Below are 26,385 nucleotides of genomic sequence, written 5' to 3'. Positions count from 1 at the left end.
CTTATTTCCCACAGTGCAACAAGGCTCCCACAGTGTGATGTCAGGATCTCAGAGCTGTGAGGCGCTGACATCACATGTGGGAGGGGTTTCACCACAATATCAGCCATACAGAGCCCCCTGATGATCCGTTTGAGAAAAGGAATAGATTTCTCATGAGAAAAGGGATATTAGCTACTGGTTGGGATGAAGTTCGATTCTTGGTTACAGTTTCTCTTTAACAGATGTAGCAATTTTGGTGGCAATAGCATGTGTGGTAGCTTTGCTATTAACCGCTAAAGTCTTAATTTTACGTAAAGAATTACGCTAAATTAAGAATAATTACAATTACATATGAAATTAATTACGATTTTTCTTGAAATTTCGCATTAGGATAACAATGTGTAATTGTGAATTACAACGCGTAATATTTGCTCATTACTAGTGATCTTGTTACAGAGTGCCCAGTTAATTCCTGGACACCAACACCCAAACATTTCTTAGATCTTTATCTAGGTAGAAGGAAGCCTGTGGATAGTCTCCTCCTCGACCTGACTGTTGCCATGCACGGACCCTCTAAACATATCCGACAAGAGTTCGTTGCATATGCTCTCGTAGCCGCACTCTCCTCCATGTATGAGCATGGCTGTACTGAACCTGTGCGAGTATGCGAGTTAGCTGAAGCAGCTCGTCCGCGAGTGTCTCTGTGCTGCTGCACAGATGTGGCTATACATGCGCAGGTGCAGTACAGTTGCACTTGTGCACATAGAAAAGAACGGCTGCAAACTGTCAGAGGATCGAAGGCAACAGCAGTGGTCGTGAGGAGCACATGGGAAGCCTCTGGTTCCAGAGGCTTCTGTCTTGTTAAGTAAGTATCTAACTAGCACTTTTACAGCTACGTAACACATCTAAATAATTGTGGGACACATACAACTGAAACAGTGCCTTTTCTGCTTCCAAAGAGTGAGAAGTGGGAGGGGACACACCCTAGTGCTTCTGGTATGATTTGTTAATGCAATCAGGGGCGTAACTAGAAATCCCCCTGCCCAAAAAAAAATCTGGCCCCCCTTCTCCCCCGGCCTGCTCATCGGACCCCCCCCCCCTCTCCTCCCTCACCTCGGGCTCTCCTCTCAGTGCTCCCCCTCCTGCAATCATTAGTGGCAGCGGGCGGGCGGCGGCAGGCTGAACACATACCTTTATTGCACAGCAGGTTCCGATCAGTAAGTGCTTCATGTTACTTCCTGTGTAAACAGGAAGTAGCAGGAAGCTCTTAGAGATCGGAGACCTCCTGCACGATGGAGGTATGTATCCAGCCTGCCGCTGCCTGCCTGCTGCCACTAATGATTGCAGGAGGGGGAGCACAGAGAGGAGAGCCCAAGGTGAGGGAGGGGGGGAATGTCCCCCCTCCCCGCCGATCTGCCACACTCTCCTCTTATGTTGCGACCCCTCCTGCCCCCCCAAAAGGCCCTGAGCGGGGCAGGGGTTGCATCCCCTATTGTTTTACGCCCCTGCATGCAATTGTAAAGTCTGAAAAGCATTCAGTTAATAGGATACAATACACATGGTTTGCCCCTTTCCAGGTACAAGATGTACGAACTTGCCAATAGAGTCATAATGATTGTTTCTTAATCTGCACCCGCACTGGGTGAAGAACACGCCCGGATTTACATCACAGAAGCCTATAGGCACAGATGTCCTGGCGCCCTAGACTTTGCCCTCCATGAACCTACAAACACCTGCCGAGCCACACCGCAAGTGTGCTGGCTGGCCCAGCTGTCACTCCTCCCTTTCTTCCCTTGCCCATCATAGCTACCCCTTAGTAAGTTAGCATTAGGTCCTGAGGAACCTTCAGTATTAAGTAGCTAGTGGTACCCCCACTGAAGGGAGATCTCGTCAGTGGAATGTCAAGAGCTGGGTGAGTAACCTCTCATTTAAGCTCTGCTCGGGACTATGCATTAGGGATGGAGGGAGGGTGGAACTAAGGGTGGGGAGTGAGCCGCCTTAGCATCATCAAGTGCCAGTAGGCACGTGCCTACAGTGCCTTATGTTAAATCCAGGCCTGGTGAAGAACATCTAATGACTTAAAGTGACCGTGTTGTAAAAATACTTAACTAAGTCCATCCCCATGTAGCACAGGTTGTGCCTAAAGTCAATGCTATCAGCAGAGTCTGACCAGGATGTAGTGGTCAATAGAGATGGCCCGAACCTCCGATTTTCGGTTTGCGAACCTGGTCCGCGAACTTCCGCAAAAGTTCGGTTCGCGCGAACCTTCACGAACCGCAATATACTTCAATAGGGAGGCGAACTTTGAAAACTAGAAACACTTATGCTGGCCACAAAAGTGATGGAAAAGATGTTTCAAGGGATCTAACACCTGGAGGGGGGCATGGCGGAGTGGGATAGATGCCAAAAGTCCCGGGGAAAAATCTGGATTTGACGTAAAGCAGCGTTTTAAGGGCAGAAATCCCATTGAATGCTAAATTGCAGGCCTAAAGTGCTTTAAAACATCTTGCATGTGTATACATCAATCAGGGAGTGTAATTAGAGTACTGCTTCACACTGACACACCAAACTCACTGTGTAACGCACCGCAAACAGCTGATTGTGTTGTGACGGCCGTGCTGGACTGGTGCGCACCATGGCGAGATTGCTCTTCCTCAGTGATATCAGGTAATGTCTGACTGCCTTATCAACTTTCGATGGTTCTTTCTCTACCATTGTTAAAGCTTACATCTGATTTTTTAAATACTTGTTCTGCTTGCTGCTCAGTACCTGCAACGAGAATCTGTTATGGAGGGCAAGTTTGCCATTGTGAGTGACCACGGGTAATGGCCGGGGAATCAGGGTTCGATTCCGGTCCGGAGTGGGAGCCTAAGAAACTGCTACCACCACCACGCATCAAAGGAAGGCAACAGGCACGCTGTGGGCAAAGGAGCAGGAACGGCTACCACACATCCAAGGAAGGCAGCAGGCATGGCATGCACGCCCCGAGGTAGTGACCAAAAATAACAATACAGGAGGACTTTTGAGGCTCTGCTGTATATGACACTGATCGACTTTACTACCTGTACTGAAAATCTGTTATAGAGGGCAAGTCTGCCATCCATTCAAGTGAAAGGTATGCACTGTCCGCCAGGTATAATACAATGTGCAGTCACTCACAGATGCAGTGACTGCAAACAGCTGTTTGTGTAGTGACGGCTGTGCTGGACTGGTGCGCACCATGACGAGAGTGCAGGTGATGGCGGCTTTCCAGCCCATATGGTCGCCGGGTTAAGGTAGCTGAATGACAGAACAGTGACTGTCCAGCTGAACAAATTTGGTCTGTCCACACTGAAGCAACGACCTTATTATCGTGGGTGTGCCCCCCCCCCCCCCCCCCGGAGACACTCATATAGCCGTCAGTCATTGCTTCATTGTGATACGCAAGCTCCTTCGCCGCGGCAAGGTAATGATCACGAAGGGGAATTGGCACATGTACATGCCTTTTGTTTTGTTGTTGCTGCTGCAGTGCTGCAAGAAAAATTAGGCAGGCATGTACACGCACCAGAAAAATTATTATAGCGGCCGCTGGACCCTGTTGGTGGTGGCGGAGAAGGCAGTCAAACGGCCTGCGGGCAGAGGTGCTGTGTGGGGAGCGACTTAGTCTTGGGGCAGGCAGTCAGACGGCGTGCAGGCAGAGCTGCTGTGTGTGGGGACGGACTTAGTCTTGGGGCGAGCAGTAGGCCTCCGGGATCCATGCTTCATTCATTTTGATAAAGGTGAGGTACTGAACACTTTTGTGACTTAGGCGACTTCTCTTCTCAGTGACAATGCCTCCAGCTGCGCTGAAAGTCTTTTCTGATAGGATGCTTGAGGCAGGGCAAGACAGAAGTTGGATGGCAAATTGGGACAGCTCTGGCCACAGGTCAAGCCTACGCACCCAGTACTCCAAGGGTTCATCGCTGCTCACAGTGTCTACATCCACACTTAAGGCCAGGTAGTCGGCTACCTGCCGGTCCAGGCGTTGGTGAAGGATGGATCCGGAAGCGCTTAGGCGAGGCGTTGGACTAAAGAATGTCCGCATGTCCGACATCACCATGAGATCGCTGGAGCGTCCTGTCCTTGCCTACGTGGACATGGGAGAAGGATTACTGGCAGTGGTACCTTTATTGCATTGTGCTGTGACATCACCTTTAAACGCATTGTAGAGCATAGTTGACAGCTTGTTCAGCAAGTGCTGCATCCTTTCTGCCTTCAGGTGTGTTGGTAACATGTCCGCCACTTTGTGCCTATACCGAGGGTCTAGTAGCATGGCCACCCAGTACAGCTCATTCCCCTTAAGTTTTTTTTACACAGGGTCCCTCAACAGGTTGGACAGGATGAAAGACGCCATCTGCACAAAGTTGGATGCAGAGGTACTATCCAGGCATGGTCGGAAGAGCCAATTTCCGATTCCGTGGTAATTCCGCATACCGCCACTACCGAAATTCCGCTACCGTTTCATTCCGACGGAATTCCTGAGCTGTTCCGCGGAATTCCGACAGAAAATTTTTAAAATCTCTCCCTCTCCCTCTCCCTCCTCCTCCTCCTCCCCCTTCTCCTCCTCCTCCTCCTCCCCCTCCCCCTCCCCCTCTCCCTCTCCCTCCCCCTCCCCCCTCCCCCTCCTCCTCCTCCTCCTCCTCCTCCCCCCTCCTCCTCCTCCTCCTCCTCCTCCTCCCCCTCCCCCTCAAACAGCTGCATGAGCCTGCATGCATTTTGCATCAGTGTCCAGTTGTTGGACCAGAACATCCCCATCTCCCCAGATTGAGTCCTTCTACTGAAATTGTAGAGGTACTGGGTGACGGCTTTCTCCTGTTCTAGCAGGCGAGAGAACATAAGGAGGGTCGAATTCCAGCGAGTCGGGCTATCGCAAATGAGGCGTTTCACCGGCAAATTGTTTCTCCGCTGAATTTAGGCAAAGTGTGCCATGGCCGTGTAAGACCGCCTGAAATGCCCACACAACTTCCTGGCCTGCTTCAGGATGTCCTCTAAGCCTGGGTACTTTGACACAAATCTTTGAATGACTAGATTCAGCACATGTGCCATGCAGGGTACATGTGTCAGCTTTCCCAAATTCAACGCGAAAATGAGATTGCTGCCGTTGTCACACACCACGTTGCTGATCTCCAGCTGGTGTGGGGTCAGCCACTGATCCACCTGTTTGTTAAGAGCAGCCAGGAGAGCTGGTCCAGTGTGACTCTCCGCTTTGAGGCAAGACATGTCTAATATGGCGTGACACCGTCGTACCTGGCATGCAGCATAGGCCCTGGGGAGCTGGGGCTGTGTAGCTGGAGAGGAGATGCGGCACCAGTAGAGTTGAACTGCCACTCAGCCAAGGAGGAGGAGGATGCAACAGGAGGAGAGGAGGTGGCAGGAGGCCTGCCTGCATGCCATGGAGGTGTCACAAGTTGGTCCACTGCACAGCCACGTACTCCCTGTTTGCCATCGGTCACCAGGTTGACCCAATGGGCTGTGTAAGTAATGTACCTGCCCTGACCGTGCGCGGCAGACCAGGCATCCGTGGTCAGGTGGACCCTTGACCCAACGCTGTGTGCCAGAGATGAAACCACTTGCCTCTCAACTTCACTGTACAGTTTGTGTATCTCCTTTTTAGAGAAATAATTGCGGCCTGGCATTTTCCACTGCAGTGCCCCAATGGCCACTAATTTACGGAAGGTCTCAGAGTCCACCAGCTGGTATGGTAACAGCTGGCGAGCTAACAGTTCTACCAAACCAGCTGTCAGACGCCGGGCAAGGGGGTGACTGGCAGAAATTGGCTTCTTCCGCTCAAAGATTTCCTTCACGGACACCTGGCTGCTGTGGGCAGAGGAGCAGGAACCGCTCAAGGTCAGAGGCGGAGTGGAGGAGAGTGGCTGTGAAGGTGCAATGGAGAAAGCGGCTGAAGATGATGCACCTGAAGGAGGAAGAGTAGAAGGAGGGTGGCTTTTCTTTTGTGTGCTGCTTTTGCTCTGGTGCTCTTCCCATTGCAGTTTGTGCCTTTTCTCCATGTGCCTTCGTAAGGCACTTGTCCCTACGTGGGTGTTGGCCTTTCCACGGCTCAATTTTTGGAGGCAGAGAGAACAGATGGCATTGCTCCGATTTGAGGCAGACACACTAAAAAATTTCCAAACGCTGAGCCCCCTGGGGTGATGGCACTATGGTGGCATCAGCAGCTGACATTGATGGGCATGTTGGCTGGCTGTACATAGGTGGCGATACATGCCGCCGGACACTGCCACCAGCTGTTTCTGACGACGAGCTCCCCCTGCTTCTTTCAGGAACTCGTCTCCTCCTACTCCTCTCTGACTCCCCCTCTGAACTGTTCCCCTGTTCATCTACTCTATTGGGAACATTCATTGGGATCCGTATCATCGTCATCATCATAATCATTCTGCCCAGCTTTGTTTGTCTCGCACACCTCCAAAACTCCACCAACAGCAGGTACTTCATCATCCCCCTCCGTACACGTTACGTCCATAGTGTCGCCTAACTCAGACATATGAGGTGGTGTAACTTGCTTAGCGCCTTCATCTGGTTGTAACAATAATGGCTGTGCATCAGTGATTTCCCCACCAAATAACTCCTGCGAACTGTCAAATGTAGCGGATGTGGTACTTGGAGTAGCGCTGGTGGCTGCGGAAGATGAGGTGTTCTGTGTTATGTGTCAACCACGACCTGACAATCTTGGGAGTTGATGGGACGTGCCTTCTTCTGAGCACTGTACTTTGGTCCAGGGCCGCACAAAATCACATAACCACGACCTTGCACAGACCTGCCGGGTGGTCTTCCTCTGGGTCTGCCTCTACCTCTGCCTCTACCTGTTTTGTCCATATCGGGGGGGGGGGGGGGGAGGTGAAGTGAAATGTATGCACTGACTTGAGTAATACAATGTGCAGTCACACAGGTGCAGTGAAAGGTATGCACAGAGTGGTATATCACACTGCGTGCGCTCACGTGGGTAGGTCGGTGGGTGCACTGAAGTGAACAACAGGTAGGTATATGCAGTGATGGGTATTACAATGTGCACCTCTCACACACAAACAGGTACCAGACAGGCACAGTGACACTGCGTGCGTTCACGTAGGTGGGTGGGTGCACAGTGAACAACAGGTAGGTATATGCAGTGGGTATTACAATGTGCACCTGTCACACACAGACAGGTACCGGACAGGCACAGTGACACTGCATGCGTTCACGTGGGTGGTTTGGTGCACAGTGAACAACAGGTAGGTATATGCTGCAGGTATTACAATGTTCATCTGTCACACACAGACAGGTATCGGACAGGCACAGTGACACTGCGTGCACTCATGTAGGTGGGTGGGTGCACAGTGAACAACAGGTAGGTATATGCAGTGGGTATTACAATGTGCACCTGTCACACACAGACAGGCACCGGACAGGCACAGTGACACTGCGTGCGCTCACTTGGGTGGGTTGGTGTACAGCGAACAACAGGTAGGTATATGCAGTAGGTATTACAACGTGCACCTGTCACACACACAGGTAGTAGTCACTGAATGTGCTGGGCCTGGCAGTGGCACACACACAGTATGGATTATCAGGGCTGTCTATGCAACACAAGTGTCTATGGGACACACACACACACACACACAAAATAGATCACAAGAACAAGATTAGCTCTCAAAAGAGCTGTTGTGAGGTGTTTTTTTTACAATAAGAATCAGCAAGGAGCAAGCTAAGAAGCCTACAAGAGCCTAACTAATCTTTCCCTATAAGAGTCTGCAGCAGCTATCCCTTCAATAATTACTGCGGGCACACGAGTGAGTGAAAAGCCTGACGCTGCCTGCCTTTTATAAGGGGGGGCTCCAGGAGGGAGTGTAGCCTGATTGGCTACAATGTGCCTGCTGACTGTGATGTAGAGGGTCAAAGTTGACCCTAATGGTGCACTATGGGGGCGAACTGAACTTCCAGAAAAGTTTGCGATTCTCCGCGATTGTGAACCCCGGAAGTTCGCCGGTGAACCATTTGGGCCATCTCTAGTGGTGGTCAACTCGGCTTCTCTCTGCCTACATAAGGATGCCACTCCTTACCCACCTCCTTGTCACCAGTCTGTCTCAATGACAAGGGGAAGGTGGACGAGGACTCACAACAATGTGATACTACAGGGGTTATGTGGCCACTGCATACATAGGACACTGGGAAATAATATACTATACTAACACATTACATACATTTTCCCCTAATGCTAGGCAGAATTGGCCTGTTGCATCCTATAAAGAGCCATGCTTCTGCTGGCCTCCAGGTTGTGGAAGGGACCCGAGTGGCGGGACCAGTGGTGGGATCAGCAGGGGCAGCAAGAGGTGAGCAGCGACATGCGCTTGGACCGGAACGTGCCCTACCATCCAGATGAGACTTGTGGCAAACCGATCAGTTTTTCAGAAAAACTGATCAGTTTGACACAGATCCGATCTGGAACCGGACAAGTGTGGACCAGTCCTTAAACGGTGCTTTATTAGGGTGGGCTTAGAGTTTAACCTCAATAAGGTATCATTTGAGCACATTAAATGGGAAATCCACATTTAAAAAAAAATAACATTCATTTTTAATGAAAATTAGTTTTCAATTACAATTTTGTTTACAAGCCTGACACTAAGTTGTTTAAGAGTATAACCACTGAGCTCAAAGAAATTCCCATCCTGCTACATTGCTATAGAACTCAGTTTTTCCATTTAGGCTACAAAACTGAAGCATTGTATACGTAATCTACTTACTTGTCTGACATGCGCACATAAGGCTCTTGGCAAGGGTTGGCTGGATAGCATCTGAATCCACCATAGTAATTCCAGCACATGCCTTCTTCACCACAATCGTGAGTGTTCGTTTCACATTCATTTATGTCTACAAATAGTTTAGAGAAGAAAGATATCACTCGTTGCGAGTCATTGAATTTACAAAATATGCTCAATATCTTGCTATCATGGAAATGACATACCATTAGATATGTAAAATAAATATGCTGAAAACAACACTTAGCTGCCCCATCGCAGCCCAGTCAATACTTTTTTTGATTAAGGACTGTGAGTCTCAGCTGGATGTTATTGTTGTCTGTGTCCCTGTTTCTCTTATGTCTCATCTCAGTGACATCAAGGGCTCTGTTGTAGCTCTAATGTGACTTCTGTGTGACACTGGGACAGGAAATGGAGAACAGTAATAGTCTGTCTTCTCCATGATTTCACCTCTGCTCCTCTTTACAAAAATGTATATTGTCTTTTAGTGTTGCTGTTCGAATCTGGGTTTCCTAATTTGGAAACCTGTATAATGCCGTCCGCAGCACTTGAGAAGTTTACCATGTATACTCGACTATACGTCTAGAAATTAGGGTCTGACTCAAGAAATAAAAGTTTAGGGGTCGACTTGTACATGAGTCAGACCTAAATTTCGGACTCAATAGTCAAGGGGGTGGGTGACGCAACTCTCTCTCAACCTTTGCAGAGGGAGGAGCAGCAGCCAGCATGCTTTATAGTTGACTTACGAGGTGAAAATTAAAAAAAAAAGTTCAGTACCTGCATCAAATTTGAATCCACAAAGGACTCCATCCGTGCTCTCCGTGTAGTTCAGCCAGGTCCGCGCTGTTTAATCGCCCCCCCCCCCCTCGGTCTGGCTCCTGACCCCACAGCAAGGGTCAGGCTCTCATGCCACAAGTAAAATGGCCGCCGGAGCTTGCCGCGGCTGCGCAGTCTGCATAGACGCGAGTGCGGCTGCACAGCTCTAGGGCTCCTCCCACCACATCTTTGGTACAGGCTGTCTCCTGTGTGTGGATCGGGAGGGAAGCCCTAGAGCTGCGCAGCTGCACTCACGTCTATGCAGACTGCACAGCCGCGGCAAGTTCCGGTGGCAATTTCACTTGAGACATGAGAGCTCGACCCGGGCTGTGGGCTCAGGACCCGGTGGAACTACACAGAGGGCACGAATGGCATCCTCCGTGGATTCAAATTTGATGCTTAACTTTTTTTTTTTTAACCTCGTAAGTCCTTTAACCACTTTGCCACCTGGGTACAGTATATCTATGCCCCTTTTAACTTACTTTCCCTGCCTGGGGCATAGATATACGCACCTCCGCCGCTACCGCCGCTGTCCGTGCTCCTGCTCGCTTGTGCGAGCGCTCCCATGCTCGTGCACGCTGCCGCCCGTTTGCCATAGATCAATGAATGGGCCCGTTCGCTGATCTAAGTCACCGCAGCAATGATCGGCTGCTTCCATGAGAAGCTGCGCGATCATTGTGTAAAAAAAAACAGTTTCCCATCCTCACTACACTTCCTGTAAGCGTACTTACTACGCTTACAGGACCATGCACAAAAAATTACTGTGGCCATCTTGTCGCCAAATTGTAAAACTACAGTCAAAAGAATTTTTTATATACAAATACATATTTTTACGTTTTAAATTAACTGATTACCCCCCACACTTCCCAATTGTTAACAATTTTTTTTGTAAAAAAAAAAAAAACGAAATAAAAAATTTACAATTAAAAAAATACATAAATATTTACCTTAGGGACTGAACTCTTTAAATATTAAATTCACTACCTGACGCAAGTCAGGAAGAGAACTCTTTGACCCGGAAAACGCGATCACAATTGCTGCACAAAGTGATTTTGTGAGCGTTTGCGTTTTTTCCTATACCTTCCATTGAGGCAGAATGGTATAGGCAGCGCTTTGCTGAGCGGATTTGAAATGAAACGCTCAGATGTGAACTCTCTCATAGGGAGTCATTGCACAAGTGTTTTTAGGGCGATTTTGAAAATCGCCTGCGCTTGGAAAAAGGGCAAAAACGCCCTAGATGTGAACGAGCCCTGTATGTCGACTTTACTTCTGATATCAAATTTATGTCAGAATAGAGAGAAAAATGAATGCATAATACAAACCTTGACAAGATCGTGTTCCAACAAGCTGATATCCTTCCGGGCAAACACAGGAGAACCTCCCTGGTTCATTAACACATTGATATTGGCACAGATAGCTGGATGTTCTGCACTCATCAATATCTGTTAAACAAGACAATTACAACAGAGCTTTGACAATAAATTAATCTCAGTGTATCCACGGGCAATTTGTGAATTAAAGAGAACAATGAAGTTGATGGCAAAATAATTAAGCATATTGAGAAAATCCATTGTGTACTTTTATTGGTAAAGACCATTAGTAGAATGCGTTAGCTAATTACTTTAATTAAAGATCAGCCACAGATTTTACTTAAAATAATGATGACCTATTTTTGAAGTTTAATCGGCATCACCTCTTCTGTGTCACATTGTAAAGCATTTTAGTTCTGCCAAAGATGTTATCGTACTTACAGATAACAGACATCCTCTATAATAAAACCCCTGTGTCCGTGCGCTGTCCCTGTGTAGCGTTGTCCGTGCTGAACCGTTGTGCGCAGCATGGACAACGCTACACAGGGATAGCGTGGGACCAGGGAGCCGAGCGGGTGGCGTGTCAGCGGGTGGCCGGGCGTGCGGCGGGTCAGCGGACGACTGGGTTTGCGACGTGTCAGCAGGCGGCGTGCGCGCGCGAAGTGCGCGTAGTGTGATTGCGCGGCGTGTGCGCGCATGCGCAGTGACACTGCGGCGGAGAGTGGGAGGGGAGTGGAGGAGAGGGGAGTAGAGGGGAGTGGAGGAGAGGGGAGGTGGGAGGGGAGTGGAGGAGAGGGGATGGGGATTCCACACAGACCTAGAGCACGTTTTTAAACAGGCTTAGGTCACCTAGTAAAATTATAATAAGTCTTTATACAGCCAAACATGCCCAAACTGATTGTCCAATATGTTTTGTAAATAAATGCGTAATAGGTCCAGTGTTTATTTAGCATTTAGCCTCTTTGACCTCTTTAACCTTTTGGGTTCCGCTGCAAGTAAATCCTACGCCACACTTGTGGCTGCCTTACTCTGATGCGGCGTATGATTTACGCCACCTGCCATTTCCGCTCCCAACATGAACAAGTACAGTTTCGCTTCTGCCTATCCCTATCCAGGATAACAGATGAATAATGAGATTTCAATAATTCTGTCACGGAAACAATTTATAATAAAATTTGCATGCATGTCAAAATAATTAGTAGGCAGGCCCGAATTCACACCACAGAAGCCTATAGGTACAGACGTCCTGGTACCCTAGACATTGCTCTCCATGAACCTACAAATCCCCACCGAACCACACCGCAAGTGTGCCGGTTGTCTCAGCTGTCACTTCTCCCTTACTTCTTTTGTCATAGGTAGCTACAGGTGCTCCTTAGCACTAGAAAGCCAGAGGTACCTCTCATTTATGCTCTGCTCAGAACTTTGCACAGGGAAGGATGGAGGGAGAGAGGCACTAGGGGATGGGAGTGAGCCGCCTTCCCATCATCAGGCGCTTGTAGGCATGTACCTACAGTGCCTTATGGTAAATCTGGCCCTGTTAGTAGGTTAAATAGTCTAGACTTTTGAAATCAAAATGGCATTTTAATATCACAATGGTTTGGAATGACAAAATCCAGAATGTGATTGAAGTGTAATTTAAGGATTTAAGGGGTGGGAAAAAAAAAAAAAATATATATATATATATATATATATATATATACATATATATATATATATATATATATATATATATATATATATATATATATATATATATATATATACAGACTAACCAGCAAGCTCTCATGGTGACCCAGAACTCATTGGAGTGTGTAAGGGACTACAATGGTCCTAAAAGCCCCCTTACTAAGATGTTAAGAAAAACAAAGGTTTGCTTTCTTAAAACAAAAAGAATATGCGATAATTCAGGTTGGAGTGAGCTTGAGATGTCTCCCAGTGCATCACTGCTGAATATATGCAAATTAACCATTGTAACCTTAGCAGCTAAACACACCTCCAGAACCGATGGAATACAATGATGTGTCAGCTTGTTAATTTGTACAGAGCCATAATAATCCAACATGCATACTGTAACGATTGTGGAATTCTCTCCGTGATCAGTGCACAAGACGTGCGCTGACACTGCAGAAATCCTCCACAAACGTGTAATTTGAGGGAACCCAGCAAAAGGTGCAATGCACCTGTAGAGGCAAATTCCTGTCGGCAGGTGGAGCTGTGGAGTGCAGAGGAACAGCTCCACTGCCCTGCCACACACGCCAGACAGGAATTGTACGAAGGGAAGAACCGCAGGGCAAGATAGCCCTGAAAGAGAGAGATCAATGCGACAGAGGGTATGTGTGTCCACCAAACTAGTCGCCACCCTGCGACGATGAACACACAACCATGAAGACAAAGTGAGAAGGCAATTGCCAGAGATGGCGATTGCTAACAGCGACACAAGACCGAATAAGCACAGATGAGGAATGTATGTATGTCCACCAATCTAGCCGCCAACCTGCGACGGTGGACACACAACAGAAGAAACCAAGTGAGAACGCAATCGCAAGAGAAGCGATTGCGGAAAAGAATGAGCACAGGGACAGATTGTATGTGTGTGCACCAAACTAGTCGCCAACCCGTGACGGTGCATACACAACAGCAGATATGAAGTAGGAACGCAATCGCGAGAGAGGCAATTGCCAGAGGTGACACAAGGCTACAGCAAGGCAGAGCACGAGAGTAGCAAAGGCACAGCAAATAATACAATAAGGAGACAAGGAAAACAACAAACGCTAACTAAACGCGAACACCGCACTCATTCGCAACACTGCACGCGTTTATGCGCGGTCTACGCATGATAAGCACAACAGAGACAAGCACGCCTAACTAACCACCGACAGACAAACATGAAACAGAGGACGCGAGTGCTTGCTTAACGGTTACCTCACGGAGCCTCCAGCAAGCGTTCGTAGCAGACAAGACAGATACACGAAAACAGGAATAAGCGAGAGATAGGATCCACAGCACTAGCGCAAGAGGCTAGTGCGATCCAGGAAGACAGAACAGAAGGATCCACAGCACTAGCGCAAGGCGAGTGCGATCCAAGTACAGCAAGAGAGTAGCAGACCAGAAGGATCCACAGCACTAGCGCAAGGCGAGTGCGATCCTGGCAAGACAGATCAGATGAGGTAGCTGGTAGCAACCGCTGCTCCAGCTATACTCCAAGAACAAAGATCAGAACGACTTCCTGTCGACCACCGCTGGGATAGGACAATCGCAACAGACAAACAAAACAGATATGCAATCCTAACTGCACTAGGGAACCTGCCTAGTGCAGTCCCAGGAATTACTCTAAACTAATCTTCAAACAATGAGCAAGGCTGACACTCAGGAGTGTTCCACAGGACTAACTCTTATGACCAGCACAGGTCTGTGATATCACATGGTATATATAGAGCAAGCCTACAAAGGATGTGGCTAGGCAATCTGCATGACAAACGTATGCAAATTCCTCAGCAGCAAGCTGCCAAACTGAAAAAAGGTCTCTCTTCCAGAGACCTGCAGAATGCAGACCTGAACAGTGGTCAAAAGGCTGCCTGCCTGCGCAGGCAGCCGAGCGGATCCTCACACCTACAGAGTGTTTCGGATTGCTTGATCCTCATCAGTGCATGGCATGGATTATTTTGGCTCTATGCAGTAGGGCTTGTAAAACCGAGAGGTACAGACTAACCAGCAAGCTCATGGTGACCCAGAACTCATTGGAGTGTGTAAGGGACTACAATGGTCCTAAAAGCCCCCTTACTAAGATGTTAAGAAAAACAAAGGTTTGCTTTCTTAAAACAAAAAGAATATGCGATAATTCAGGTTGGAGTGAGCTTGAGATGTCTCCCAGTGCATCACTGCTGAATATATGCAAATTAACCATTGTAACCTTAGCAGCTAAACACACCTCCAGAACCGATGGAATACAATGATGTGTCAGCTTGTTAATTTGTACAGAGCCATAATAATCCAACATGCATACTGTAACGATTGTGGAATTCTCTCCGTGATCAGTGCACAAGACGTGCGCTGACACTGCAGAAATCCTCCACAAACGTGTAATTTGAGGGAACCCAGCAAAAGGTGCAATGCACCTGTAGAGGCAAATTCCTGTCGGCAGGTGGAGCTGTGGAGTGCAGAGGAACAGCTCCACTGCCCTGCCACACACGCCAGACAGGAATTGTACGAAGGGAAGAACCGCAGGGCAAGATAGCCCTGAAAGAGAGAGATCAATGCGACAGAGGGTATGTGTGTCCACCAAACTAGTCGCCACCCTGCGACGATGAACACACAACCATGAAGACAAAGTGAGAAGGCAATTGCCAGAGATGGCGATTGCTAACAGCGACACAAGACCGAATAAGCACAGATGAGGAATGTATGTATGTCCACCAATCTAGCCGCCAACCTGCGACGGTGGACACACAACAGAAGAAACCAAGTGAGAACGCAATCGCAAGAGAAGCGATTGCGGAAGAGAATGAGCACAGGGACAGATTGTATGTGTGTGCACCAAACTAGTCTGTGATATCACATGGTATATATAGAGCAAGCCTACAAAGGATGTGGCTAGGCAATCTGCATGACAAACGTATGCAAATTCCTCAGCAGCAAGCTGCCAAACTGAAAAAAGGTCTCTCTTCCAGAGACCTGCAGAATGCAGACCTGAACAGTGGTCAAAAGGCTGCCTGCCTGCGCAGGCAGCCGAGCGGATCCTCACACATACAGAGTGTTTCGGATTGCTTGATCCTCATCAGTGCATGGCATGGATTATTTTGGCTCTATGCAGTAGGGCTTGTAAAACCGAGAGGTACAGACTAACCAGCAAGCTCATGGTGACCCAGAACTCATTGGAGTGTGTAAGGGACTACAATGGTCCTAAAAGCCCCCTTACTAAGATGTTAAGAAAAACGAGGCAAATTAGGGAAATTGTATAAATGCCAAAGTTGTATCTGTCTCATGTAGTCGGTTTTATTTTATTCACAAGGAATCTCATTTTTTTGCCCACACAAATTGGCTTGTAGGGATTACCTCTCGAAATGGGAACAGTTCTAAGTTCTTATTTTCACATTGGAATTTGGCCATTCCAAGTAAAATTGCGAAAATCAAAAATTACTCTGTTCAAAGTACCGCATTCTGCATTGCGCTCTGCCGATGCGAAAATTGGCTTCAGAAACAAGAATTTTTGGCAAACACGGCGTTAAAGGGACTCCGGGCACCTCTAAGGGCATGCCTTTAAGACAGACGTCTTCCAACAAAGTCGTGCTATGACCCCTCTGGAGGAGCCTCTTGCAATGGCCATGCGTGTCACTTCCTCTTCCTGCTACATTCAGTGATGCACTTCTCTAACAGAGAAGACAGGGGTGACCCGGAATTTATAACATAGCCAAGATGGCAGCAGCGATTTTTAAACTGAAATCGAACGAAAACTATTTGGTGTAGAATGGCGATTCAGGCATCAAATGAAAGAGGAGCAGTACTTTGCAGTACTAGTCGGAGTCTTAAAGGCATGCCCATGAGAGGTGCTCGGAGTCCCTTTAACACAATGGCTAGGAAAGTGAAAATTGGCTTCTAAAACAAGAATAATGATGTCAACAAAATTCCCTGGTACCCAGAGGCCACACTAAAGTGGCAAAACCAGCATCTTTTCACATTTATGTGGAAAACGGCTGTTTCTGCCACTGTAATGTGGCCTCTGAGGACTGGGTTTTCCCCAGCAGCCATCTTGTTGGTGTCACTGGTTGCCGAAACATCTTGTTTCAGAAGCCAATTTTCGCATTCCTAGCCTCTGCAATACAGATGCAGAGGCTGTCTATGGCCATTCAGTTTGTCAGGATGACTTTTGAGTATATTTGCGCTCGACTATCGAAAGGCATTAATACTTATTCACCGTTAATTTAGAACTGGGGTGCCCACACTTTTTCAGCTCATGAGCTACTTTAAAATTAGACAAGGCCAAGAGATCTACTGACATTTCAAATGCATGTACCGCCCCCCGAAAGGTAGTTAGGTATAGGTCCCTTTAGTATAGGTTAACTAGGTTTGTGTGTTTTAGTATGGTAGTTTGGTATCTGTGCTTTAGTATGATAGTTAGGTATATGTGCCTTCAGTATAGGTTAGCTAGGTATATATGCCTTCAGGATAGGTCGCTAGGTATATGTGCCTTCAGTATAGGTTAGCTAGGTATATGTGCCTTCAATATAGTTTAGCTAGGTATATGTGCCTTCAGTATAGGTTAGCCAGATATATGTGCCTTCAGTATAGGTTAGCCAGGTATATGTGCCTTCAGTATAGGTTAGCTAGGTACATGTGCCTTCAGTATAGGTTAGCTAGGTATATGTGCCTTCAGTATAGGTTAGCTAGGTATATGTGCCTTCAGAATAGGTTAGCCTGGTAAAGCAATCCCCCTCCCCTACCCACCACCAGCACCATAATTTAAAATTGCCCACCTCGGCAGCAAAGCCTTTAGCCTCCGTTCTCCTCTTTTCACAAGATGGAGGAGCATTGGTTAGCAGATCCGCGGGACCTGGGAGAGGCGTGGCCACATGGTCTGCACTCTGCAGCATCATAGAGGAGGGAGAGGAAATGCTCACAATTGTCTCCTCTCCCCTTCAGCCACACCTCTCCGCTTCAGCCGCGCCTTTCCCCTTCAGCCGCGGCTACACAGTTTTGACAGGCCGCCGCAGCTATATTTGACAAGACACGGCCAAACGGCTGCGATCTACCAAATAGGCGGTCGCGATCTACAGGTAGAGCGCGATCGACCTATTGGGCACCCCCGATTTAGAACAATAAAAGACTTTATCTGTGGTTGTTTTTTTTATTTCTTCCTTTAACTCTTTGTGGAAATGGGTGTACAGCACTACCACCATACTCATTTCACCTGGGGAGAGGGCAGGCATCTGGGGGTCCACTTGTTATCCACTTGTTAAAAGGGATCCCTGGATGCTACTATGAACTCATCCAGGGCGGCAACGGCCCCTACCTCCTCCTAGGCACCAGAGGTAAGGAGGAGCCTCTTGTCCATGGATTGGACTAGGGCTCTGGGGGAGGGGGGAGGCTTGGCTGCCCCTCTCTTCCAGAGCCCCCATCATACCATGAACCATGTGGGCTGGTATAGTGTTAAAATTGATTTTCTCAAAAGCCATAAGGTCTTTTCTCAAATTTTTTTGAGAAACCACGAAAATCGGTGCTATTGGTTTTAATAGAAAATGCTTTCGGAACACGAAAATCAGAACACAAAATTCGGTGGTTGCCTGCAGAACACTGAATCTTGATGAAATCGAAATTCGGCAGTTCTTATTAACCACAATAGTGTGGCATTGCATTTATCATGATTACTGTATTTGAGATCTGAATTGTTGTATAAAAGGCCCTTTACATTATATCTATTGTTAAGTCCATATTAATGCATGTCAAGCAATCCCCTCATAGGTCAGCATAGCACAGTAACAAATTATCACCACAGAGTCCACCAAAATGAAAAGCACATACATACATTTTTCACCCCGCTGGATATCTAGCCAAATTGGTCATCTGAGGTCATCTGCTGAATATTACATTGTTAAGCCAAGGCCTGCTAAAATCTTGTTTGCTAAGGCTCTCAACACACACATATTGTTATTATTTCAGTTAATGTCCTAATACTCCTAGAAATATTGAACCTCGCTGAATCTCACATATGTCATTTGTTGAAACAAGCCAAACTGGAAAAAATAATTTGTTTATCTCTCAATCACTTTCGTTTTTGCTAAACAGATGCAGCAATAAAGAGGAACTGTGACCAAGGATTAAACTTCATCCCAATCAGTAGCTGATACCCCCTATCCTATGAGAAATCTTTACCTTTTCTCAAATAGATCATCAGGGGACTCTGTATGGCTGATATTGTGCTGAAACCCCTAAAAAAGTATGATGTCATGACAGTTTCCTGTCTGTGAATCTTGTTGCATTGTGGGAAATAAGGGCTGTTTCCCAGTATCTTTCTCTGTGCACATGTATATCTATAAAAAACAACCTTTTACCCCATCGCATTGTTAGGAGGTGTGGTTATAGATAAAGGTAGTTGGCGCTGTCGGATGCCGCCTCTTGCCGATGCGCTGCACACTGCTCTCCACCTTTCTGATGCATCCAGTTTCTCAGCAGAGCTTGGTAAGTACTACAGTTTTTATATGAAAACTGAAAGTTCACATGGAAACTCACACAAATTTTACATGAAAACTCAGTTCCAGAAAACAGTGTTGGACACCTCCTATCCAACTTGGCAGGGGCAGTTGAAGTCATACTGGGGCCCCAGGGCACTTGGACTTCCTGCCCCCCCCCAGCATATTCACCCCTGGGGCCCCTGAGCTGGGCTTTGCTCCCCCCCCACCAGATCTCCTCCCTCAAATTTGCTTTACTCACCAACCACACATACACCGTTTTTGTAGCAACTCACCTGTCCCGGGACTCTGCTCCAATCCACGTGCTCTCATTTTCCTCCTTGCAAGGGCGCCTGCATAATAAATTGTGTTTAACACACAACGGGTCATGGAGAAGGGCCAGCCAGCAGAAATGAAGACACAGAGCACAGACGGAGCAGTGTGCTGGGGCAGGTGAGTTGATATGTTGACAAAACTTTGCAGAAGCCCCATGGAGCACAAGGAGGAGGATACCTGTGGAGACCAGCAGCACTCAATGGCCTGGGGAAAATTACCCCCTTTGCCTGTATAGTAGCACAAGCCCTGCAACTTGGACAGTTGCATGTTGCCTGAATTCAGCGTTTGAAGTCAAGCTGCTGAGTTCAGGTACTGTTGGGCTAGAAAATCCTAAAAGAGTCGTCATTTCAGAGATGCTAGCACCTGCTCTTCTTGCTCCTTTGATCATCCCTCATTCAAAGTCACTTAAATCTTTCATCTTACCAATTTTGGCATTAACTTTCGTGATAACTACTTCGTCTCAAGCCGAGCGCTCCTTAACCACTTGAGGACCCAGCCTTTACCCCCCCCTTAAGGACCAGAGCTGTTTTTTATGATCTGTGCTGGGTGGGATCTGCAGCCCCCAGCACAGATCAGGTTGCATGCAGAGCGATCAGATCGCCCCCCTTTTTTCCCCCCTATGGGGATGATGTGCAGGGGGGGTCTGATCGCTCCTGCCGGCTGGCATGTTGCGGGGGGGGGGGGGGGCACCTCAAAGCTCCCCTCCGCGGCGAAATTCCCCCCCTCCTTCTCCTTCCTCTCACCCCTGGTGATCGGGGCTGCACAGCACGCTATCCGTCCTGTGCAGCCTGTTACAGGATGTCCTCTGTCACATGGCGGTGATCCCCGGCCGCTGATTGGCCGGGGTTCGCCGATCTGCCTTACGGCGCTGCCGTTCAATGTAAACAAAGGAGACAAACGTCTCCTGCATTTACATTTAGTCTGCGAGCCGCGATCAGCGGCTCACAGGCTATTCACGGAGACCCGCTCCGTGATCTAACAGGAAATGGCCGCTCGCGCAAGCGGCCTTTCCTGATTAATTAGGGAGGCACCTGGCGACGGAGATGTGCGTCGCTGGTCCTCCAGCTACCACTTTGCTGCCGCACGGTATAAGTGTGCGGTCGGCAAGTGGTTAAAAGCAACTCTGCATTGTTACATCACTCTACGTCACTGTTGGACTGGTTTACATTCAAATAAGGAGTGTCTAATTTTTTGGTCACTCAGTTTAAATATTTATATATACTTTTTTTTTTTTTTTACATTGTCCTTCAGAAGTTAGCAGCTTCAAAGCTTAACTTTATAATGCTAGTCACATCACTAAGAAGGGAAAGATAATTTCACAAATGGATTCGGTCTCTGAAATAAAAGAACATCCTGTAGATAAAGAAATGTGTAGAGGGATATGCAAATATAATTACCTTCACAATTAACTCTGTCCCTGCTGAGTTCATAACCAGGATTACAAAGGCAACTATAGGAGCCAATCACATTGTAACATTCTTGTGCACAAGGGCTGCTGGTACTGCATTCATCAATATCTGCAAAAATAGAAATATTGTCTTTTTTAACAGATTTCAGTCTGAAATTATAAACAGATTTTTTTTTAAGTAAAGCCATTTATACTTGAAAACACATGTTGGAATAATTTTCAGCTGAAATATGTTGTATAGTGACGTGCAAACAAAACGTGCAAACTCAAATTTGCAGCAAATCCAACTTGTGGCCTAAATTCAAGGCTTATTATTGCACATAAGCACATAATTGTGTGCTTCTACTGTTATTGTGCACATTTGCACAAAAGTGTGTATTACTAATGTTAACAGAAAGGTTAATATTGTGCACATGTGGGTTGATATTATGAAAGTATTTACAGCATTTCTCTTTATTACTGCTATCGTAATGGTTGATATTGCACATATTTGCACCTTTATCGTCAAAGTTTTAGGGTTGCTCGTAAACTACGCCAGCGCGAATCTACGCATCGTAGTCCGCAACTATGCATCGTAGTTCATAGACGAAGTTTAAAAGCTTTGCGTATGTATTTCCGCGTAGTCGTAGTCCCGCTATGCGAAGCTTCACCCGCTATGCGTAGTTGACATATGTATTGCGAAGTCAACTACGCGTGCGGTAATTGCGTCTATACGGATCATTGCGCATGCACAGAAATATTATTGCCCTTCTATACATATACAATTCCGCATTGGAAGGTGGAATGTACGCATATATTAGTTCACCCATGCGCATAGTTAGAGGATTATTGCGGCAATTTTTCCGCATAAGGGCATAAGGGTCCGCATCAACTACGCTTCGAACTATGCAAAGCTTCCGTATTTTAACGCGTAGTCTACGACATGCAAACGTAGCAAAGTTTCTGATTTCGTAGCCGTAGTTTGCGAAGCGTAATTGCGGAAAACATTGCGTAGTTCCAGTGTAGTGAAGTTGGCTGACTGCGACCATCCCTACAAAGTTTATATTGCACACATTTGCACATAATTGTGCTTTAATATCAGGATACATTCGTTATCATGACACCATCTCTTTCTTCTGCTATGTTTTTTACTTTAAAGGGGCACTATGGCAAAAAAAAATTGTAAAATTTAAAATATGTGCAAACATAGACAAATAAGAAGTACGTTTTTTTCCAGAGTAAAATGAGCCATAAATTACTTTTCTCTTATGTTGCTGTCACTGACAGTAGGTAGTAGAAATCTGACAGAAGTGACAGGGTATTCTCAACAAGGCTTTTATTCTTTATAAAGATATTCCCTAAAAAGGATTTAAACAATGATGCTGGCCAGCTTCACTGCTCGCTACACCGTTTTTTGGCATTTGGACAGAGCAACTGCCATTAACTAAGTGCTTTTGAAAATAAATAAATCCCAGAGAATCCCCCATGAACAGATGGACTAGTCCAAAACCTGTCGCTTCTGTCAGATTTCTATTACCTACTGTAAGTGACAGCAACATAGGGAAAAGTAATTTATGGCTCATTTCACTCTGGAAAAAAACATACTTCTTATTTGTTTATGTTTGCACATATTTTAAATTTTAAAATTTTTCGCCATAGTGCCCCTTTAATGCAGAAATGCTGGTATATATAGTGTGGCACTGATTGTACTTCTACCTGAGTGTCATATGATCACATTCGGGACTACCCCTCCAACTGCCAATAAAAGAGGATGGATGAAATATGAATGAAAACCCCAAGCTCCTGTCTCTCTCCAGCAGTAACCTAAATGTTCCGCTACTCTTTTACTCTGAAAAGTGGTGCAGCTGCACGAATCCATGGCATAGACATCAGCTTTCAGAATACCCCTTTAGTGCTCTGGCTCTCTAGTTTGCATTTAGGGCTTGTCATGTGACTTTGCTTACTTACATTATGTTTTGTGACACAGAACTGGATGACCAGGAAACCAAACCCAACACCAGGGAGCAAGGCTACGCTTCCTCACAACCAGCTGTGCCACTTTTAATTTTTAGGTAGGGAGGGAGGTGGCGAGCAAAGGCACATGTCACAAAAGAAGCTTTTTTATTAACAGCAGCTGAGGTAAATAGAGCTTTCAATTTCAGTGTGCAGGGTAAGGGAGTGCTGTGGACTTCACCTTCATTAGGCCTGGTTCAGCCTAGGAAGCCAGTGCGCAATCATCCTGTGGGTCACCAATCCATTAAGATGTAACACAATAGACAAGAAGGAGGCACTCAAATTGCTCAATAAATTTGCATTTATCAAATTTTCAACAGTAACACGACATGTTTCGGGGTTACCCTCTTCATCAGGTGTACGATTACAGGTATACACCTGATGAAAGGGGTCACCCTGAAACATTTCGTATTACTGCTGAAAATTTGATAAACGTAAGTTTATTGAGCCATTTCAGAGTACAGCCTGGTGTTTGTGTCACAACTGTTAGGCAATTTTCCCACAGAAAAAAAAACGGTACTTTTTAGTGCTTTGTGCATAATATCCACCATTCAGAAAACACCCCATGAGAACCCCTCTTCCTACATTTGTAAATTAGCTGTGTTGAAGGTCTGGAGGAGCATCGCCGGTTCTACCCAGAAACCGATCACACCCAGAACTCACTTTGCATAAAAAATGTCTTGTGATGAGAAGAGCAGAACTTTTTTTTTTAAATCCAAAGAGTGAAATTTCATGTAATCGATAAGAAGTGCAGGAGATAGAACCTTAAACTTAGTGGTAATTGCCACAAAAATTGGTAAATATGGCAATGAATGATCTCCAAAGACACTACACCAGTATTACTTACCTACACAACTGTAGTTATTAGCTGCAAGCTGAAAGCCAACATTACACTGGCAGTAATATGATCCCAATGTATTGAAACAGTGATGATGGCAAAATGAAGATAATGAACATTCGTCAATATCTATATTAAGAAATAAAAAAAAAAGAATAAATTAATAAAAAATAATGCAGAGTATGTTTAATTTTACATGCATTCAAGAAGCCAATCATTAAACTTTGTAGTTGATACTGGAAGTTTAGAGCATTACGCTAGGTTTCCACTCGAGCTGAACCACGAATGGCCAGCGGGAGTGGACAGTATAGTGTCCGCTCCAATGGTCTGTTTGGTGTTTGGGGCAGATGTTTTTCAACCATAGATTATATGGGAAACGCAACCATTCTCCTGCATAAAGTGTGGATGGCACAAAAAGTGCAGTCCGCTTACTGCAGCTGCTTCAACATATCCATTGTAGTCTAACAAGAGGGAGCGGATCCTATTTATAAAAGAGGACCTGTTCACAAAAAAATATATTTGTTTTCCGTGTAGTTGCAACACAGACTAAGTGCAAGAAGCTTGGCACTGCCAGGGACATAAAATTCCTGGAGCCTCACTGTGAAAACTTTTATGGGGGTCCTACCATAAATACATATTTTGACACTAGTTGGGCAGTGGGTGCCAGGCCCCTTTGACCACTGCTACTTGATCACAGGGCCATGTTACAGAAACTAAATAACCACAGAGACACACTGCACACACTAAGTTACTCCCCAGTCCCCACACAGTCATGCTACATTGATACAATAATCACACAGCCATGCTACATAGACTGAGTGACCATGTTACAATGTTAATGACCACAGGGCCATGTTACACAGACCAATAAACTGAACTCCTCCATGTAAAGATGCACAAAACACGGTTTCACCAGCTTGCGTCTGTCCCAATAGTGTATGAATGTTGAATTTTACCAAAATAGACATCTGCGTAATGACACTCACCAAGGCATTGCTCGCCTCTTTTCTGGTACCCTCTGGGACACAGACAGCTAAATGATCCCCTCACATTACTGCACACTTGATCTGGCCGGCAAGTGTGTGTTCCAGTGAGACACTCATCAATATCTGTAACAAATAAAGCAATTATATTTTTTAATGAAATGCTTAATGGTTCAAGGAGTACTGTTAGCTATAAAAAAAACAGCTCTACTCTTATAATGTATGCGTTCACATATTGGAATATAATGGATCGATTTGTAAAGCTTTGAATACCATTTCTGGGCATGAGCAACCTAAGCACCAAGTTAGTACACCACCTACTGTTGAGAGCACACAGATAAATAAATTGCTGAAAGCCAGACACAATGGCAACGGAGGGTGAATTGATACTGTCTGTCCAATTGTTCGAGTCCTACAATAACACCCCAACATATGTGTCTTCCTCTGCTGCTCCTCTCTGTCAAGCTCTTCATTGGCTAGTGGCTACCAATTAAATAGAGGATCCAGTTCAAACTCTTAACCCTAACCTACAAAGCTTTCCACAATCTCTCTCTCCTGCACATCTCCTCACTGGTTTCCAGATACTAACCCAACCACAATCTCAGATGGCCTTCTTTTGTCCTCCTCTAGAAGTACCTCCTCACATTCACGTATCCAAGATTTCACACCTGCTTCACCACTTCTCTGGAATGCTCTTCCACAACACATCTGTCACTCTCCAACCTTTGATATCTTCGAACGCTCCCTCAAAACTCACTTTTTCTGACAAGCATACACTCTTCCTTAGGCCATTCCTCCTTTGACCTAAGGCCAAGTTGCACTCCTACTAGATATTCTTAAAACACACTGCCACCAGGTATGGTTTTTTTTATATACTACCCCACCTCTTGTTCCCCCTATTCCTGTAGATTGTAAGCTCACAAGGGCAGGGCTCTCTCATCCTTTTGTGTCTTGAAATTTGTTATACATTTTATTCATCATGTTACTTTGATCACTGTAATTACCAATTCTGTGTTTTGTATATTGGTGTACACCATTGCCTGTATTATTATGTACCCCATGTTTGTTTCTTACTTTGTACAGCGCCACAGAATATGTTGGTGCTTTATGCTGGGAATACACCGTTCGTTTCTGCCATGCGTTTCTGCTCTCAGTCGTTTTTTGCTGCTCAATTCTGCAGTCGATTCTCTTATCTCCCGCTCGTTTTTCTTATTTTTTTCTATTCACTTCTATCAGAAATCGAAAGGGGGATCGGACATGTCGGAAATTATCTATCGAAGCATCTCGGAAATTATCTATCGAACCATCTCGGAAATTATCTATCGAACCATCTAATCAGCTAAAAAACGAACCGTGTATTCCCAGCATTACAAATCCATAATGATAATAATAACAAAAATAATATTAATATGTTTCAAACAGTGCTGTCATTTAGACAAAGAGCCAAATAGCTGTTATTTGGTATAACTCTGACTTCAGCCAAAATCCAAATAGCAACTATTGCATCAGGTCACTTGCATACCTCCCAACTTTTTGAGATGAGAAAGAGGGACACTTAATCCACGCCCATGCCACACCCTGACCACACCCCCGCCATGTCCCTGGTCACGCATACCATAAAGATTTCATAAGAAAAATATTGTTTAATAATTCAAACCACACTGGTCTTTTCTATCCTGCTTCATTTTCCTTCATTAAAAATTAGTAATATATCAATTTAAAGGATGGGAATAAAGTTTAGAGTCAATCAAACACATTTTTAGTATACATACATTTTTCTTTACATAGAAAGA

At 45.9% G+C, this 26,385-nt stretch overlaps 1 protein-coding gene across 1 annotated transcript in view; it reads right to left on the bottom strand.

Annotated features, from left to right (window-relative positions):
• The window catches only part of EFEMP1 (EGF containing fibulin extracellular matrix protein 1), a 112,053-nt gene that overhangs the window by 14,956 nt on the left and 70,712 nt on the right, over positions 1 to 26,385 (bottom strand). Inside the window, exons 5-9 of the mRNA XM_068232422.1 lie at positions 24,596 to 24,718; positions 23,619 to 23,738; positions 20,769 to 20,888; positions 10,886 to 11,005; positions 8,733 to 8,859 (exon numbers count right to left, since the gene is read on the bottom strand). Of these exons, the coding sequence (XP_068088523.1) occupies positions 8,733 to 8,859; positions 10,886 to 11,005; positions 20,769 to 20,888; positions 23,619 to 23,738; positions 24,596 to 24,718 (610 nt within the window). The remainder of the gene's footprint in view (positions 1 to 8,732; positions 8,860 to 10,885; positions 11,006 to 20,768; positions 20,889 to 23,618; positions 23,739 to 24,595; positions 24,719 to 26,385) is intronic.

This window comes from Hyperolius riggenbachi, chromosome 4 (genome assembly GCF_040937935.1).
Source record: "Hyperolius riggenbachi isolate aHypRig1 chromosome 4, aHypRig1.pri, whole genome shotgun sequence".
Classification (NCBI taxonomy): domain Eukaryota; kingdom Metazoa; phylum Chordata; class Amphibia; order Anura; family Hyperoliidae; genus Hyperolius; species Hyperolius riggenbachi.
Note: the sequence above shows the minus strand (reverse complement) of the source record. Positions and strands in the feature narration are given on the sequence as shown.